At 39.1% G+C, this 17794-nt stretch overlaps 1 protein-coding gene across 6 annotated transcripts in view; it reads right to left on the bottom strand.

Moving 5' to 3' along the window:
• Positions 1-12029, bottom strand: part of ccny (cyclin Y) — a 30799-nt gene extending 18770 nt beyond the window's left edge. For all 6 annotated transcript variants that reach the window (XM_083901979.1, XM_083901981.1, XM_083901983.1 and 3 more), the window contains exon 1: positions 11676-12029. In XM_083901979.1, the coding sequence (XP_083758105.1) occupies positions 11676-11829 (154 nt within the window). In that variant the 5' untranslated portion in view covers positions 11830-12029. The remainder of the gene's footprint in view (positions 1-11675) is intronic.
• Between the last annotated feature and the right edge of the window lie 5765 nt (positions 12030-17794).

The raw sequence follows: 17794 nt of genomic DNA, 5'->3' as shown, positions 1-17794 counted from the left end.
ACTTCAGAATGAAACGTAATTTCTAGATCTATAGCTCGTGTTCATCAGCATTTGTGTGTGATCTTGAAACAAATTGGGGTGCAAGGGGTTGTATTTGGTGTGATCACAAGGTGTGTTTTGTGTAACATCAATTAAGCCAATCAGAACTATTTTGCTTGTCATTCCCTTTGAAATTCATGATGAAGTGTCTGTGTCAGGAGAAACAGGACGGCAAATCAAGAAAGACTTTAACTTTAAAGAAATGTGCCACAGTCAGGTTTGAAGTTAAGAACAAGTGCCAGATGGTAGGGCAGTTTACAAATGGAGTTAAAAAGTGACAGAACCACAAAAGCAGATATGAGTCTTGTAACCTCTCCATTGAGATATGAAGGATTAGCCTGTGTGTCGGTGCCATTTTTACACAAAGCGTAAAAATGGCACAACCCTGACAGCAACCCTTCCCTGCACTAATGGGTATGTGGTCCTTGGCGGTGGACCCTCTGCATTTGCTGTCTACCAATCCTCTGTCACATCACCAACTACATTAGACTGCACACAAGGTAAGTAATCAACCTTCATATTACTAGTGAGGAAGTGGAGGAGTAGAAGTAGGCGGAGCACTGAAGCACGTTCCTGTGTTTAACAAGCAGAGTGTACGTTGCATTGTGAACACGCCTATGCAGGCGCATCTAATGCACATTTTAAAAAAGGAGGAAAATACTGCACCATATGGCAACAATGCACCCAAGCACACCTCATGTGAAGACCAACACAAGTGCATTTGCAGGCTACACAACATGACAACACAAAACAACTGTGTCGCTTGCAAAACTAGCAATGACAATTGCTCTGTGCTATGTGCCACAGGTGTGATTAAGAGCTCACAGTCACAATCAGTAACCAAAAACGTTCGTCACACAGTAACTGTACTAGTCGAAACAATAATAAAACCCAAAAGAGAAAAACCTGGATTTCATGAAACCCCACCTTTATCACTAATGTAAACTATAAATCGTTTTCAGTAGAGTGCAGACCTACATAGTTCAGTGCAAACACTGACACAAGTCAGGGATGTTAAGGGCAGAAGAGTTCATGGGCAGTAAGAAGACTTCCTCTCTCTGCACATTGATGGGGACCATAAACCCTCCTACTTTCTGTCTCCTCCCATCCCTACATCCTCTGCTCCCTGTAACTAGGCAACACTTGCTTGAAATTATTCAGATAGTAGAGGCAAGCCCATCAAAGCCAAAGACGACAAGCCAAGCCCGCTGTTTTCTTCCTTTCGCTTCTCTAATCCTCTGCCACCTGCTTCTACACCACACACTGTACTAATTCATATATTGAGTGCTTGATGAAGCAGTAACAATGTAACCACTGCTCTTATTTCTTATATATACACACTTTAGCACACTGTCCTGTCCCATGGATGAAGGGTAAATGACAAAAAGTAAAGAAATGTGTCACAGTGGACCACACAAATGTGTTTGATCAAAAAAATCCATATATGGCGCTATTCTGCTATACAGGTCTAGTACGGCTCTACTCGGTTTGATATCGTTTATAACTAGAGTACCTCAACATGGGTGGAGTCATAGCATGGCTTCATGAAACTGCTGTTATGTCATTTTATACGCGACACACACAAACTAGTGACTAGTGACTTGTAAAGCAGATAATTTTGGCGTACTGAATCAGTAGAATCAGGTAATTAAAAAGACAAGTTCAATAGTTCCTGAATGATCAGAGCACAGACTCCGTCTGACACAGTCACTTAACTGAAATAGGGCAGAAGTGGTTGTGATGTGGCTCGCTATTGCTGGCTTTCGGCAGTGTGGTCGTTAAATACACCAGACTATTCTGTTAAATATTGAATTTTTTGGAAAATTGTGCTTTTCCACTATAGTAAAGTCAGGGTAGAGCTAGACTGGTCTGGTCTTGTGACCAGTGTAAAAATATTTGGCTGTGTTTCTCTTCAACACATTGAAGGCACAACAAATTGACATCTTGTTGAGACAAACAAAGGCAGACATACAACAGCTACATAGTACTAGTACTGGTGTAAAGAGAAACAGCTGCATACAGTTGGACGATGGCCAAAACAGCCAAGAAGCAGCCATGAAAAGTTTTAGATGTGGATTCTACTGTTAAAAATTAACCTGAATGTTCAGTAGAGCTGCACACTCTTAATTTAATCCCAGTCTTGGCTCCTCACGATTAAATGAAAGTGATTCTCCGATAAAAATGTGTGCTCTGCCAATAGAATGTGAAGCAAATCATATGCTTCCTAAACAACTGCTTGACCACAGAACATGTGCCAATCACAGCTGCTGCTCCTTTAAGGAAAGAGACATGAAGTGTTGCAGTAACTTGCCAACACCAATGTTCCTCTCGCAACTTCTAGTCCAATCTCTTTCTTTCTCTTTCAGTTTGTCTACGTCTTTCTCTCTCTGCAAGGTTCATCCAGTGACAAGCTGTGAACAGAGCTGTTGGTGAAAGGAAGGCCATCTGTGCCAAGCTCTGTCACACTCTGTCTGTGTTTACATTTCCACACTACACATTCGCACATGCAAAGGTTGGCATGCATGTGCACAAGTAGAAAAGGACAACTTAACACAAACACATGCAAACACACTGATGACGTGTGCTCACTGATGCAGAAACTTGGTATTCGCTGAGGAACCAAAAGGTCAAAGATAATATCAAACATTATGATAGATGATGAATTATCTGCACTATAATAACACAGAACCAAAATATTAGAACCCTACAGTTAACTAAAGGGTCAGGCTACATTTATCTTTTGTCTGTCAGGAAACGCTTGCTCATACTGCTGTCAAGGTCAATTTCCGCAGCATGTAATTGCCTACACAGTATACACCTGCTCACCAGACCTGCACCAACAATTCCACTGGTTCCATCTGATGTCTGTATGCTCAGTTAGCTGACTAATTTAGCCTTCACTTCACCAGTCATCAGAGAGCAAGATGTCTATAGCACAATGCAATATAGGTCTGTAGTACATTTAAAGTGCACATATCACTGTTACAATGTGGTAGTGATCAATATAGTTTTCAATATAAAATATGAAAACTGCTGCCAGGATAGATTAGACATTCCAAGACAAACTGAGAACAGTACCTTTACTTGGTGGGTAGGATGTGACGCTGTTTGTCTCAACAAGAAGTCAAGCTTTGTATCAGAATAGACTGCCTTGAATTCTGAACTGACTGAATTCCCCTAGACTTCTGATCGCAAGGAGTATGGATGTTCTGTTGCCCAATCAGTGGACTGTCATACCATCTTACTCTGTTACCCTAAGGGAAAATGGAGTAGTAGGGGCTGGTTATGTTATATTATTTATTTAAAAAAAAATATGTGCTCGTACTGTACCGTATCGACCCGTTCCACTAGGGAACCACGATTATACATAGAATGTATATGGGATGGTGTAATAATTGCAAATCTCTGACATGGTCATAGAATTTCATGTAAATCTATTTTTAATGTGGCTGTTTCGGTCCTCTCTGGTGCATCACAAATTTGTCAATGTCATTCCGACAGCTGCGGCCAAACAAACTACAAACACCACATCTAATTGCCATCAAGTCCCCTTTCCACAGCATGCAGTTAAAAGCCCCCCTACACTGATTTCTAAATATAACATCTAGGAACACTGATGTTTCGCTCTTTCATCTTTAAAAAATGCCCACACTCAATATGGACAATTTGGGGAATACACGACTAACAGAATGAAGCCTCGACTACAGACATTCCCACAGATCATTATACAGACATCTTACAAAAGCCAGAGTTAAACACTTTGACAGGACAAAACTGAAACAAATGAAAAGATTAAACATTTCACTGCACAAACCCTTGTGTTTATTCACTCTATAAGCATTATTATTAGTATAGCATTAGTCTGCTTTGACCAAAACATTCAGTGCAGGCATGAAGGGGAACCTATTTTCTCTCAACTCCTAAAAGCCCAACTCCTAAAAGCAAGCAACATATCAGGGTTTACCCAACCTGTGGAAGTGACTGCACTTCAGCCAAGTATTTTGCTAATAAACCCTGATTGTTTTCCACAATCACATCCAGCCTATACCTCTGTTATAACATATTGTCTGTCATCACAATGGCAATGTTAAACATGTGTGGAAAGAAAATATAATTTTATCATTACATGCAACTGTGAACATGTCAGTGTTCTGTTTTAGTATCTGTTACATACAATGCAAAAACAGAAGAAACAGTGACATGTCATGGTGCTTAATAAAATGAAGTGATCTACCCCCACTACTCCACGTCTGAGATTATCCAAGGATTTCACACTACCTATAAGAGATTTGATTGGTTTTTACACTTCAGTAATACATAAAATGAATTCATTTCTTACACACTGAGATATCTATTCTATTTTCAATCAGTGATCCAGAGGCTTCGTCTAGTCTTTTAATCAGGAGGGGGAGAAGAGGATTACAATGTGTATTTCTCTGGAGACAAGTGCACAATTATTGAACATTTCAGCAGGTAGTTTGTGGGCAGCAGATGCCTCTTTCCATTATCATTGTGTTTGTGTGGATACATGTTTATACTACTTATACACAAAATCATACACACACACACGTATAGCCAAGAGCAAGCTTTCAATTCATCTCCTATTTGAGACTCTGTGCAATAGGACCAATACACACAGGCACCTGGAGAGGCTCGTAGGTTGAAGAAATTACAGGACTGCATTAGAAATCATCTCCCAACAGTTTCTTCCAGCAGTAACGCATGGTAACTTTCTGTACATAAAGGAAATAAAACTACTGAACAGTTTCACATGCACACATTAAATAATGTTGCATTTACTGGCATTGTGCCATCTAGAGTGGGCAACACTGTTCCTTCTTGTGTCTGTTTGTTTCCCCACCACAGGCTTAAAAGAACAAGACCTATTTTTACAGACTTCCTTGGTGGAAGGCTGATCTCGATCATATGATACATATTTGATTTTTCTGGTCCGAAGTCCTGGTGGAGGTCTCTGCTCTCCTATTTAAATTATATATTTGTCAGACAGATTACGCAAAAAGTGCTGAACTGATCTGAACCAAACTCGATGGAGCGCTGGTATCTGGGCCTGGGAACAACCTATTGAAATTATGTATTTAGTTACAGGATACGATCCTTAATCCTAACGCAAAATCCTTAGCAAGCAGCCCTAATCTGACCCTGAGCCAGAACCTTTACTATACAAAGATGAAAATATCTGCTGACGACAAAATGTGAAATCGGCTAACCCAGTTTTAGACAGCTCATCAAATTGTAGAAATGGGTGTTTTTACAGAGTGCCTCTTTTGGCTTGGTTCACTAATGAATACTGTTGGTGGGGGATGTGCCATAATCTTGCAAAAGTGTCTACCACCAAATGAAATATTGCTTAATATAGAAATTATATTCATATACTGTAGTGACTTTTAGAAGGATATACAGGATACAAAATGGCTTTAAAACCATACAAACTGCACAGGTACATGTGTTTGGCTTCGATAATTATAATTTGTATGTTATATGTTTCTTGTTTTTAACTCCTCAGCCATTTCTGCTGCTGGGAGTCTTTCAGTCAAAACAATAACAAAAGACCTGTGCTTGTGTGCTTATGGGGAGAGCTTCGGCAAAAGAATGTGCAGCAATTATAACTAATTAATATTTTCATAACAGATTAGTCTTTAAATTACTCTCTCGATTATACAATGACTCATTTGGGTCTTATGTCTAATGTTGGAAAATGTGAGATAATATCTTATTTGTTATATGGAGAAAATATTCCCATTTAAAAAAAAAATAAGACTGCTTGTTTTAATATTAAAAGACACATACACAAACCAATTAACTGCTTAACAAATTTGATGTTTCATATGAGGTTTGACCAAAGAGTTCTAGCAGAGATGGTAAAGTAGAGCCAATTATACATAACATTATTCCTGTTGTTTTTAGATGTGTTGCTGCATAAATGTTAAATATTATCTAGACGTTTCAAATATTATGTTTTTCCAAATGTGCATATATTTAGAGCGTATTTGTTAAAATTGTTAGCTAATGGCATGTAGGTATTAATAATAGTGGTTTGTAATTGTGTCAGTCTGAAAGATGAGTTTGGCTGCAATTATGGGAAAGAGGGAGATGGTTAATTTAATGTAAATGTTTATGTTCACATCTTTGTCTAGGATATAAGGACTTCAAAGAGAATAATTGAATGTTTCGCCACATCAGCAATCAAAACACTACAGTATCATGCACCCAAGATCTAGGTCAACTCGTCTGGAATTCATAGTTAACCTCCCCAGGCTCATCAACCAGGCATGAATAATCCATGTACAGATTTCAATTAGCCTGTAAGGAAGATTCATCTATATGCACATGTGTGTGTGCTCTAGAAATAAGTAATTTTAACACTGATGGGACTGAGATGAGCACTGGGCCTGGAGCCACAGCTCATTTACCGATGTCCAAGTTAAGTAAAATCTAAACAGTGTGAGAAATCCATCTGTTCTGTCTTCCATATCTCCATCCATGTTCCACCTTTTACTTAAACCTGCTGTGCAAAAAATCTCCCTGATCGTTTATCTGATCTGATTAGTCTAAAATTAGCTCAACCTTTTAGATAAAATGTCCATCTTTCGTCTGTGCACTGCAGAGGCAATGAGTGTAGTATTACTAAGTTACATATGACACTGTGTGTGTAAACACTAATCCTTGTCTCTTCTATTGTAGACTTCCTCTGCTACACAAAACAATCCTGAAAAACCTATGAGAAAGTGGTAATTTGCTTTTCATTGTGTCAAAATTTGGATTCAAAACACAAAACCACGTCAGTAAAAATTAGTTTATGGGAAGAAATTAGGAAAAACAACAGTATTTTTCTATTTACATCCAAGACCGTTTTTGTGTTTAAATTATTTTTTTCACATATTTAGTTTAATGTGATATGATCATGGAAAAGAAACCATGTTGACACAATGTTAAAGATGAAACCAAAGATTAAATTAAATTTATTAAGTATGTGCAGTATGTGTAACTGGGGTGAAGGATGTATAAATTAATGAATTCTTTATTTTGAAGATGTAAGGGAAGGTTCATGGATGTTGTGAAGGAGGACATGAGGACAGGTGGTGTTACAGAGGAGGACACAAAGGATAGGGCAAGACGGAGGCAGATGATCCACTGTGGTAAAACATAAAGGGAGAAGCCAAAAGAAGAACAAGAAGATAAAGAAGAACAAGAAGATAACCTTAATATTTAAGAAAATATGTATATGAATGGAAGACAAATATAAAACAAATGGAAACAAACCAAAATCTTTGTAGAAATTTCAAATCTGAATATCCAAAAGGCCACCATTAACTGACTTTCACTTCTCAGTGTAACTACCGAAGCATGGTTCATATTAAATCAATTTAGAGTGGAAAGAATCTGCTCAGTGACCACACAAACTACAAAGTTGAACAGTAGCACAAGTCTTGAATGAGTGACTTCCTTCACCTGGCAATTAATTACTTAACTTTTGAGTTGATAGCAACCATAAAACATTACCAACCTTTAGGTCAGTCAGTACATCTGCAGCAGCCAGCATGTCTTCTGCAGCATCTGCAGTCAGCTGACTTTCAAATCAAATTAAGTATACTGAGTGGCATTTTTCTATTACACCAACTGTCCTCACAACATCCATGATCCTTCTCTGTGGTCTTCCTCTTTTCCTCCTGTCCAGCAGCTTCATCTCCACCTGCCTCTTTTACATTATCTTCAAACCTTTCAAACTGAGCTGTCCCTCATATATGCTAATTTTTAATCCTGTCCATTTTGGTCACTCCCAAAGATAATCTCAGCATATTCAGCTCTGTCACCATCTTTGCCTCCTGTTTTTTTAGGCAGTGCCAGTGTCTCCAAGCCATACACAACAGCAGATCTCACTACCGTCTTGTAGAACTGCCCTTTCACTTTTGCTGCTGTCCTCCTGTCACATATCACCTCTGACACTCGTCTCCACCCAGTCCACCCTGCCTGTACTCTCTTCTTCGCCCTCTCTTGTGCACTGTCCAGTTCTTTGAATGGTTGAACACAAGTAGGAATAAATGGAGACAAATTTAAGCTGTCGGAAAGGGATGAATAATGATCAAAACAAAGGGGAATGTATCCTGAGATCAAGGAATCTAATCTAATCTAAGGAATCTAATCTAATCAGATTATACTGCTGATTTGTAAAATGGGCCACTTGAAAGATATTTAACTTGGAAAGAGAATGTTTCAATGAGCACTTGTGCGTGGAGAGTGTGTATTTTTGCATGCACTACAGCGTGCATGCGAGCCATCATCACGCCAGTGGTTCACATGGCTGATTTTGTTTTTTGGGGGGATGTCTTTTTGTAACCACACGTGTCCACACCTGCAATACATACAGTAAGACACGCAGAAGCATTCATGCACTGTATGCAAAGAGAGCCATACTATTAGTAAAAGTAAATCAAACACAAATAGGATATGCTAATTTCATTTTGTCTAATACTTTGATCATTTTGATAATTGATTTGATAGGATAGTCTCTTAGGTTTCCGTTTCTTAAATGGGACATTTTGTGGACTTTGAGACCAAAGTACTCAATTAATCGCTTAAAATAATCAATCATTAAATTATTGTTAGTTGCAGCTGAACACACAACTGATATGCAGACACATAGAGGCCATAGAGGCAAGAAAAACACAACATATTTTCAATTCACAGTGTACTCAAGATTACACCTGCTCCTGGGTTTGTTGTGCTGACCTTCAGTAACGTTACATTTTCTTTTAGGGCAAAGTTGTGTTACTCTACACAGGATACACACTGGGCTCATCAGGCTGTGGAATGTCATTAGAGGTCTAGTGACAGGGTCAAAGGGGCATTACCTAAAGACTTGTGTAAACAGCTATGTTGGATAAACACTAAAAAGCCTGTTATTGCACTCCCTTTTCCTCAAGTGTGCAACAGACACAATCTTAAGCCTTGTGTTACCATTTGTTGGTGAAACTCCTCTCCCTTCACAAGACAAAAATGACCTCTTCTTAAAGATTGTTCTGGTATTAAATGTATGCAATTATGTATTAAATGATCTTTGAGATAAAACACTCAAGTATTAATTTTTCCTTAAATGAGTGAACAGTTTCATCAACTTTTATTCAGAAGCACAACAAACACACTTCTTTGCATTTGTGAACATGGACCCAGCTAGATCTGCAACTATTGCTCAATCTGTTGATTATTTTTTCTAGATTAATCTATTAGTTGTTAGATCCATAAAGTGTCAGTTAGTGTTTCCTAAAGCAATTATGATGCCCTAAAATATCTTGTTTTGTCCACAAGAGCAACAAAGAAAATCTGAAAATATTTAAATTTATGAAGCTTTGTTTTTATTTACAAAAGCACTGAAATCAATGACCAAAATAGTCCGAAATTAATTCCCCCAGACCCAGCAAACACTCAGGTTTTACCAGACAAATGACAGTATTAATTGATTATCCAAACTGTTCAAGATTGTATTTTCTCACCAAAATTTGCACCTCTAAACCCTATTTAGAACATTTTATATAACGTTTATATCAGAGGGTCTTTCAAATTCAACATTGTCAATTTGAAGTCATCAAAGTTACACATACAGTAAATATTACTGCCACAAATCATTAAAGAATTATATAACGGCCACAAGCAACCAAAGCTTCCCTTTGTCTAAGCACAACTGCTGCGGAGAGGAAGGTCTCTCATTCGCGTGGTTTGCTCGAATTTGCTCCTCGAGCTTGGTATACTATATTTTATATCACAACAGGTAACAAGGATAAAAGGATGTCAGGGGCATTTTCCTTAGCGAAATAGCGTATGAGCAAAGAAAAGTGTCCAACTCTTTAAAGATTATACTGGTTAACTCACCGCTTGACTCATTATGCTGCCCGCTCACAGTTCAGACCCTGAAGCTCTCCCAATTACTCACTCCAGGGAGCCCAATTCTCACAGGGAGGAGTACAGTGAGGGTGACTGGCCCCTTTTTTTGCAGCTTCGACTGTGCAATACAGCTTTGGTGGAAAAAAGCTGCCATGTCAGAGAAAGTGAAACAGACATAAGCCCAAATGGAATTTGGACCTGTTTTTTGGCAGACATCATGCTATCTGTATCCAGTAAGCTTTGTTGCTGTGTGACAAAAGCCCTGTTCTTGACCCGTTGTGAGGACTGAGACAATGTGTTGCCAAGTCAAGTGTGACGCACCACAGCCTGAATTGAGTTTTCTCCAGCAGCTTAAGCGTTAGGACTGGGTCCTGTCATGTGTCATGTTTTCAAATAACCACACATTTACACAAGCATTACTGGTAATTTCCTGTTAGTGGTGGCATGTTGGAGTAATTTCCTTCCCTCTCCTTCTTCCCATTTCCTTACTAATGACTGGGTTTCCTACATTTTTTGTCAATGACACACGATTACATACACAGAGACCCATTGGGCAGAATCATTTGTCTGTTAAAACTGCACAATGGATCTGATAAATTGCAGATATTTTTTCTTCAGACTCAACTGTTCCTCACTTTGCTGCAAACACCAACATTTCTACTCTAAAATGTGCAGTAAATGCCAAAAGGAGAACATTTGTTAGTGTTAATGAGGGTTAAAATGTGCTGCTGTCACCTCCTGCGAGGACATGAGTGGACACCCTGCCATAAACACTAACCATCATTATCACATCACCTCCCAGCAGAACACAAATCTACTGTCACCCTTCAATATGCTGTCCCAGCCTCACTTACACACACTTTCACACACTGTGAAGATGATGCAACCTTGAGGTCAAGCCATCAAGTCTTGTCTCCATAACAACACCTCATTTATACCCCATCAAGTTAACAGAGACAAATTAAACCACAGAGGGTTTGAGCAAAGGTTTTGGTCGAGACAGCGCCAGCCTGGACGCCTGTGACAGAATGAATGGATGGAAGGACACAGTGAGCCTTGAAATATTCATATCACCATCATTCTTAGAGGAGAGACCTGCAGCAAATGGCTGACATCAATAGTAATGTGTTATGGGGGGGACTCCTGTTAATTACAGACCCATACTGATTTCAAACGTGCTGTAGGTCCAACAAAAAGAGGAAGCTTACAGTGGTGTAGCTATTGGTACAATGGATGGGTGGGTCCTTTGCACAGATGTTGCAAGTTTTCATTATCTGTTAATGCAGCAGCCTAATTCTGCAGAGGCGTACAACATTTGTGTAAAGTTGTGGATAGTGATGTAGGTCTTGTACATCACTATCCACAACTATTTTAACCATGGCTTAAAGTGTAGTAAACATGTAACAATACTAGAAGATACGACACAAACATAACAGAGAGGCAGCAAATGCACAACCAGTCAAAGATCAAGTGTTTTTCTGCAATGTTGGAGGCCATTTGACATAAAATGAGCAATATCAAAGACTTCATAAATAAAAAGGAAATGGGGTGTGCATTATTAGGTACGGGGTACAAGTCAAGACAATCTGCATTCGTTTTTTATTAAGCCCCCATCCGTCATGAAACAATGGGCGATAAAACATGCTCATTCTTGTGTTGTGTTGTAATAAAATAATAATAGCAATGTTGCTAAGCGTATCTTCTAATATTGATGTGTTTTAATATGTCATTCTTCTTACCATCTAAATTTTCTCTGTCGCTGATGTGCTGCAGGTTGCAGCCCGTGTCTTCGCGGCTCAGCTCGGGCTCGGGTCGGTAGGTCTCCAGTCTGGAGTGTGTATTCCTCCGGTGCTTGGGGCTCGACGACACGCAGCAGGAGGTTGTATTCCCCATGGTGTCAGCGGGCGGTTGTGGTGGTTTGTGTCGTCTACCTTGAGCCCTATGGCTGCGCTGCTACAAGAGAGGAAAAAACGGGGCGGTAACGCGGACACAGACCTGGTGCAAAACTACTAACTGGCCCCGGTGTCTCTTGGCGTTACATGCCCGCCCCTCTGTATACACTACGCCGAGCTGAAGTCATTTCTTAAACCGATAAAATGGTAAGTGAAGCTAATAAACGAAGAGTAGCCCACCGTCCCCTCTGAAATATCCAAGCGAGGACAGAGAGAAGTGTCTATATCACAGGCTTCGGTTGCACTGACGACTCCCTCGCCTTGTTATTCCCGTGAGACTCGTCTTTTTCTCATTAACACATGTTTGCCTCACACTGACTTCACAGCGACGTGGTGAATATGAGGACACGTTGTTTCAGTTGACTAGAAGAAGATAATTTCGCCCCCAGCTCTACATGGTTGCCATGTAGTGGAGACTGTGACTGCTGCTACTGCTGCTACATCCGCTGCCGTGCTGCGTTCACGTGCATCACGCAAAGCCGTATCTTTTTGGAAACTACGTGATACAGACATTGTCGTAACGTAAATAAAATACTCATAATAGGAGTATTTCATGATAGGAATATTTCATTTAACTCCTAATTTGTGAAAGATCATACCTTTGTCACAGAATACCTAACTTTACCTCACGAAACTGTGAATAAAATAACTTTAAAGTTTGAGCATACCAAAAAAGCATGTTAAATATGTGCATTAACTGCAGTTGTTTCTCTCGAAGGGATTTGGTCCCTCCTTTTATGTTTGACTGTTGTTGTTGTTGTCGTCGTTTTCGCTATTTTAATATTTTAAATTTGTTTTAGTGTTATTTTCTAATGAAGAGAATGCGATATTTCATTCAAGCGACTTCTTGTTTAAATGAAGGGTGAGGATTAAACAAAATGTATGACAATATAATAATTAATTTTTCAACTAAATGTTCTTCTTACCCCCAATGGGATTGAGCACTTTTTATGCATGACATTAAAGAATCAATCAATCGGTCGCTCGGTAGCTCTTTACATAATAGCAGTGATTATATGCATATTGTGCAACATGGAAACATTTAGAGAACATTTGTTAAAATGAGCTCTGAAAGTGAACGGTTTTCTCCTGCCCTGCGTTGAAGTGGGGACATACCTGTGATAATACGTGCATGCAGTCTAAAATCTCCGACAGTACTTAAACGTACCTTTAAAACCCTTTCAGCGCTGTAATGGAAAAGGTTCCGGTTCAAGTGGGTGGTTACTCCCATGGTTACTACTGTGTAATAAACGGACAATTATGACTGTCTCATGGGACACAATAAATCATTCAAGACGAATATAGTTAAGAGTGGAATAGAGAAAAGGAAATCAGTCAATGATTCAAGTGGTTTCCTGAGTTGCTTAGGTGTTATAATAACTTTTCTGGTGCTTTAATGAGTGGGTTATCACTGCTAATACAGCTGGAACAATGGCACTGTTTAGGACCTGTGGACATCTGTCATTTCTGTCTCACCCACATTTGTGTTTGCCACTTAATTATTTGAACTCAGCTGATGTTTGACAAATCCACAAAGGGCTTTGCTTTGCCCGTGTCAGAGTGAAACGGCTGCTCAGTCTAAATCTCTCTGCAGTATTAAGTAGGGTTAGTGGAGGTCAATGTAAACAAAGTGGAGTCCTGAGGAATGACCTATTCACTTTAGATGATTCCTTGAAGTGTCAGACACTGATGTGCAGACACAGAGGCCACAGACTTACACTGATGATTGTACCTGAATGAAGGATGAGAATACATGGCCTTTTTGCATGAGTACACATATTGTACTCTAAGATCTGGTATAGTGTTACAGCACAGCCTGCTGGTAATATTAATATATTGCATTTAATAGGAAGAAACTCCCCAAATTGACTGCTACTGATTTGTAGATGCTGATCTGAAAGTTGTTTTTGCATGAATCACTTGAGGGGTAGCTGTCCTAATACCCCCAATTTCAACACAACACTTTTGGATTCGCTATATTTACAAGCATAGTTTAAACATTAAAGATACTATAAACTGGAACACAAACTGTCTGAAATTGAGATTGTCTGAAATTCAAACATCTGGTTTAAAACATTTGACAATTAATTAGAGGCTTGAGTGGTTGTATCAGTAAATGGTCTGTATACAGTACAGTATATAGCTGTATCTCAATTACCACTCAAAGCTGTTTTACACTACAGTTTTGCAATTCACCCATTTTTCATACAATGCATCTATGTGCAGAGCATTTTCTATCATACCCAGCTGGTACAGCCGTCAGGAGCAACATGGGTAATTAAGTGTTAAGTGTCTTGCCCAAGGACACATCAGCATGTAGACTAGTAGAGCCAGGAATTGAACCCACAACCTTCAAATTGAAAGACGACTCACTGTACCACTGAGCTACCATCGCTGCCCTAACCTGTACTGGTGCCAGTCTTGGCCAGAACACGATTGCAAAAGATATTTTTTATCTCAATTATCTTTTATTCCTGGTTAAATAAAGGTTAGAATAATACAAATAATAAGATCAGTCTACACTGTGGTGTCTGGTCAAAAAAAGTGTGGTGTTTTTTAAAGGAAATATCAGGAATAAGGTTTCAAAACAGGTTCTTGTGCAAGGCTCCACGGTGTTGGATTATTTCCCTTTGTCATAGTTTTTCTCCCAGAAAACAGCTTGAGAGTGACAGAGCAGGGACCTCACATACAACCTTCTGCTAGGAAAGATTACTTTGCTTTGTCACTGACAGTCCAAGCAATCAACACACATACTTGCTTTATCTTTCTTTCTTTTGTCTCCCTGGCTCAGATTAAGAACAAATGGACTCACTTTGTTGTGACTTGCTCTTTTTTTTTTGGAAAACATTATTTATTGAGGCAAATATATGTTTTTAACTATTAATAATCATCATATTCATTTTGATAACAAAGAGAAAACAGTTCAAGCTGAAGTAAAATCAAAATAAATAACTAAAAGCAAAGTCAGATTTAAACATGTATACATCTCTAAACACATCCAGGTGTGTTTAATTTAAAACCGAATAAAAGAAACAGTGTTAAAGAGTTAAATCTTCAATGTTTAATTGTGTAACTTGCAGATTCATTTTGGCTTTTTCAGACGAAGAGGCGGGCAATGACATCACATGTTCACTACTCCTCAGGTGAGTCTGCAAAGCTTTCTAAAAGGATATCTCGAGGTCCATATTCTAACCATTGTTTTATTTCTTTTTGGCTCTGAGCTTCTTAGTTAGAATCTTGTTTTGGCGTCTTAGTACGGCCACGCGTTCTTCCAACTTTTTCACATATTCCTTCTTTATTCGTAGACATGTCTGGGCAAAAATCCTGGAAGCAACAATGACAGTAAGCATCAGCATGGCCTTTCTACAAGCACAGTAACAAACAAAACCTGGAAATTGATGTCATGGACCAGAGGAACAATAATTCAGTCGTGAAGGTCTCAATAAAAGGCAAACAAATAGTGATACAATGTTGTTTACAAGAACAAAAATAGCTGCTCAAATCTATGCAGGCTTTACTCCGAACATACTGTATAAGCTGTAGATCAGATAATGTGCAGGGAACATATTATTAGATTAGAATGATTGCATGTGGAACTTATTATGACAACTATTAACATATTTTGGCATTTGGCTAAGAGAGCAGATCGAATATTAAATCCCCAAAGGCTAACAGGTGTGTTGGAAGACCCCAAATAATATTCTCAAACATTATATACTGAAAGTAATATAGCCACATTCAAGTGCTAATATCTGCTGTTCATATCAGTATCACTGACCCAAGAAACCAAAGTCAAGGCCAATTCGTGTGAGCAGTCATCTCTACCTTTTCTTTATCAAGCAAACTTTTCTCTTTCGTAGTTCTGCTATGGATATTGAGCAATGATTGACGTTATTGTAGCCCACCCCATATGGAATCCTGGAGCTGGGATTTTGTCGTTGGGCATCTTCAGGAGCTGGAAAGACATAAAAAGTCAGACAACAAGACTGGGTTTTAGTAGCTGTCTGTAGAGCTGTAAACAAACGGTGTATGAATTCTTTAGTAGTGATAAAGTTACTTCCCACCACCAGTGTGAAAACATTAGAACACATACTTTCTACATCCGCATGTCCTCAAAAGTCCACTAAGGCCTGCATGATGTGAATGGTCAATCGCCCATCCATTCAATGGGTGAATGATATAATTTTCCATCAATTCATCCATCATCAACCGTTTATCTGAGATCTGGTCACAAGGGTAGCAGCACTAGCAGAGAGACCCCTGGTGACATTGTCCAACTCTGACTGGGGGATCGATCCCCAGGAGCTGCAGTGAGGAGATATAATCTCTCCACATAGTCCTTGGTCTGCCCTGAGGTCGGGACGTGCCAGGAGGTGCCCCAGTGGCATCCTTACCAGGTGCCCGAACAAACTCAACTGTCTCCTTTCCAGAACAGCAGCTCTATGAGTCCCTCTCGGATGAGCTTTCTCTAAGGGAGACCCCAGCCACCCAATATTGTCCTTTCGGTCATGACCCGTCACTTATTACCATAGGTGAGAGTAGGAACGTAGATCGAGAGCTTTGCCTTTTGACCCATCTGGGCCCATGTGGGCCATATGTGACACCTACGCATGCTACTGGTAGTACAAAACTTTCCAGTCCAGTTGCTAGGTTGCTATTCTTTTGGTCAAAAGTGACAAAAAAGACGACAGTAACCGTAGACACTTGCGTTAGGTTTTACTCTGGTACCCAAAGTTTTTAACCTAGCACTCAAATAATTACAGGACATGAAAATGGGGCGAAGCTCCTGACAGGACATCGCTGTTCCTGGAATGTTAGACTGAGTGCACATGATGCACAGTATATTATTTTTTAATAGGCTGACAACATATTCACCCTCTTAGTATTGTGCCATTCTGAATACTAAGTGAACACCAACAAGACCATTCTTCTGAGATTGCTACCATTTAAGATTAAGCCAATATATCAGGCTGGCATTAGCAAGTTTTGATGATGCAAACAACAGAGCTACAAATGTACAGAATTCCCCCAGAAACATTGACGAATTTACTGCTTTATTATTTCCATCAAATTTTGCTTAGAGCACCGTGAAGGTTTGGGCTGGCCCTGCCTTCATGACATCTCATGGTAAACTGTAAAATAATACAGCGGTCTTTGCATCCCAGAATTTGTGTTGTTCTCCTTAGTTTGCTCAGTAATGTTCTCAAAATACTGTAGAAAAGGCCCAGTGATTTTCAAAAAATGTTCTTAATGTGCAAAGCACAAGCGAATCCATGTTAACCTGCACTCACAACCCTGTCATCATGATGTCATTTTAAGTTTAGTTTGTGTCTTTTGTTTTTGCAATGTGTTGAATAAATAATGTGTTGAACTGTGATTAAGAACTTCGGATGGAGGGCATCATTACACCTCTCAGTGTACAGTGTGTTGGACATAGTATAATAATAATAAGAAGGGGTTATTTATGCATTCTGTCCCTAAATTATGTCATTTTGACTTCATATTCATCATGACTTGATGGTGAATGACTTGATCATGTCAGGGAGATGTTGCTCCCACTAAGCATCATAAGCTTTAGGTGTACTTCAAAACCCTAACCTCTGAAGAATATCTTTCCCATAGATTAGTATTAGTAGAAAATATCTAGTTGTGACAACTTGACCAATGGTATACTTAATTATTTTGGTGTTATTAGGATATTGTTATTGGAGGTTCATTAGATTGAGTGCCACTTCAGATAGAAAATGTCAAATATTATTACAAAACTGAATAACACTTACATTTGCCTTTAACTAAATCAATATGCCCTTTTTTTATTCAAACCACTGTCTGTCGTTTTCATTGTCAAAGCAAACATCAATTCACTTTGCACAATATGATCCTGTGAAATCCAGCCAGAGCACTGA

The sequence above is a fragment of the Microchirus variegatus genome (assembly GCF_963457635.1).
Source record: "Microchirus variegatus genome assembly, chromosome: 15".
In the NCBI taxonomy this organism is placed as follows: domain Eukaryota; kingdom Metazoa; phylum Chordata; class Actinopteri; order Pleuronectiformes; family Soleidae; genus Microchirus; species Microchirus variegatus.
This window is presented reverse-complemented; position numbering and strand designations above follow the sequence as displayed.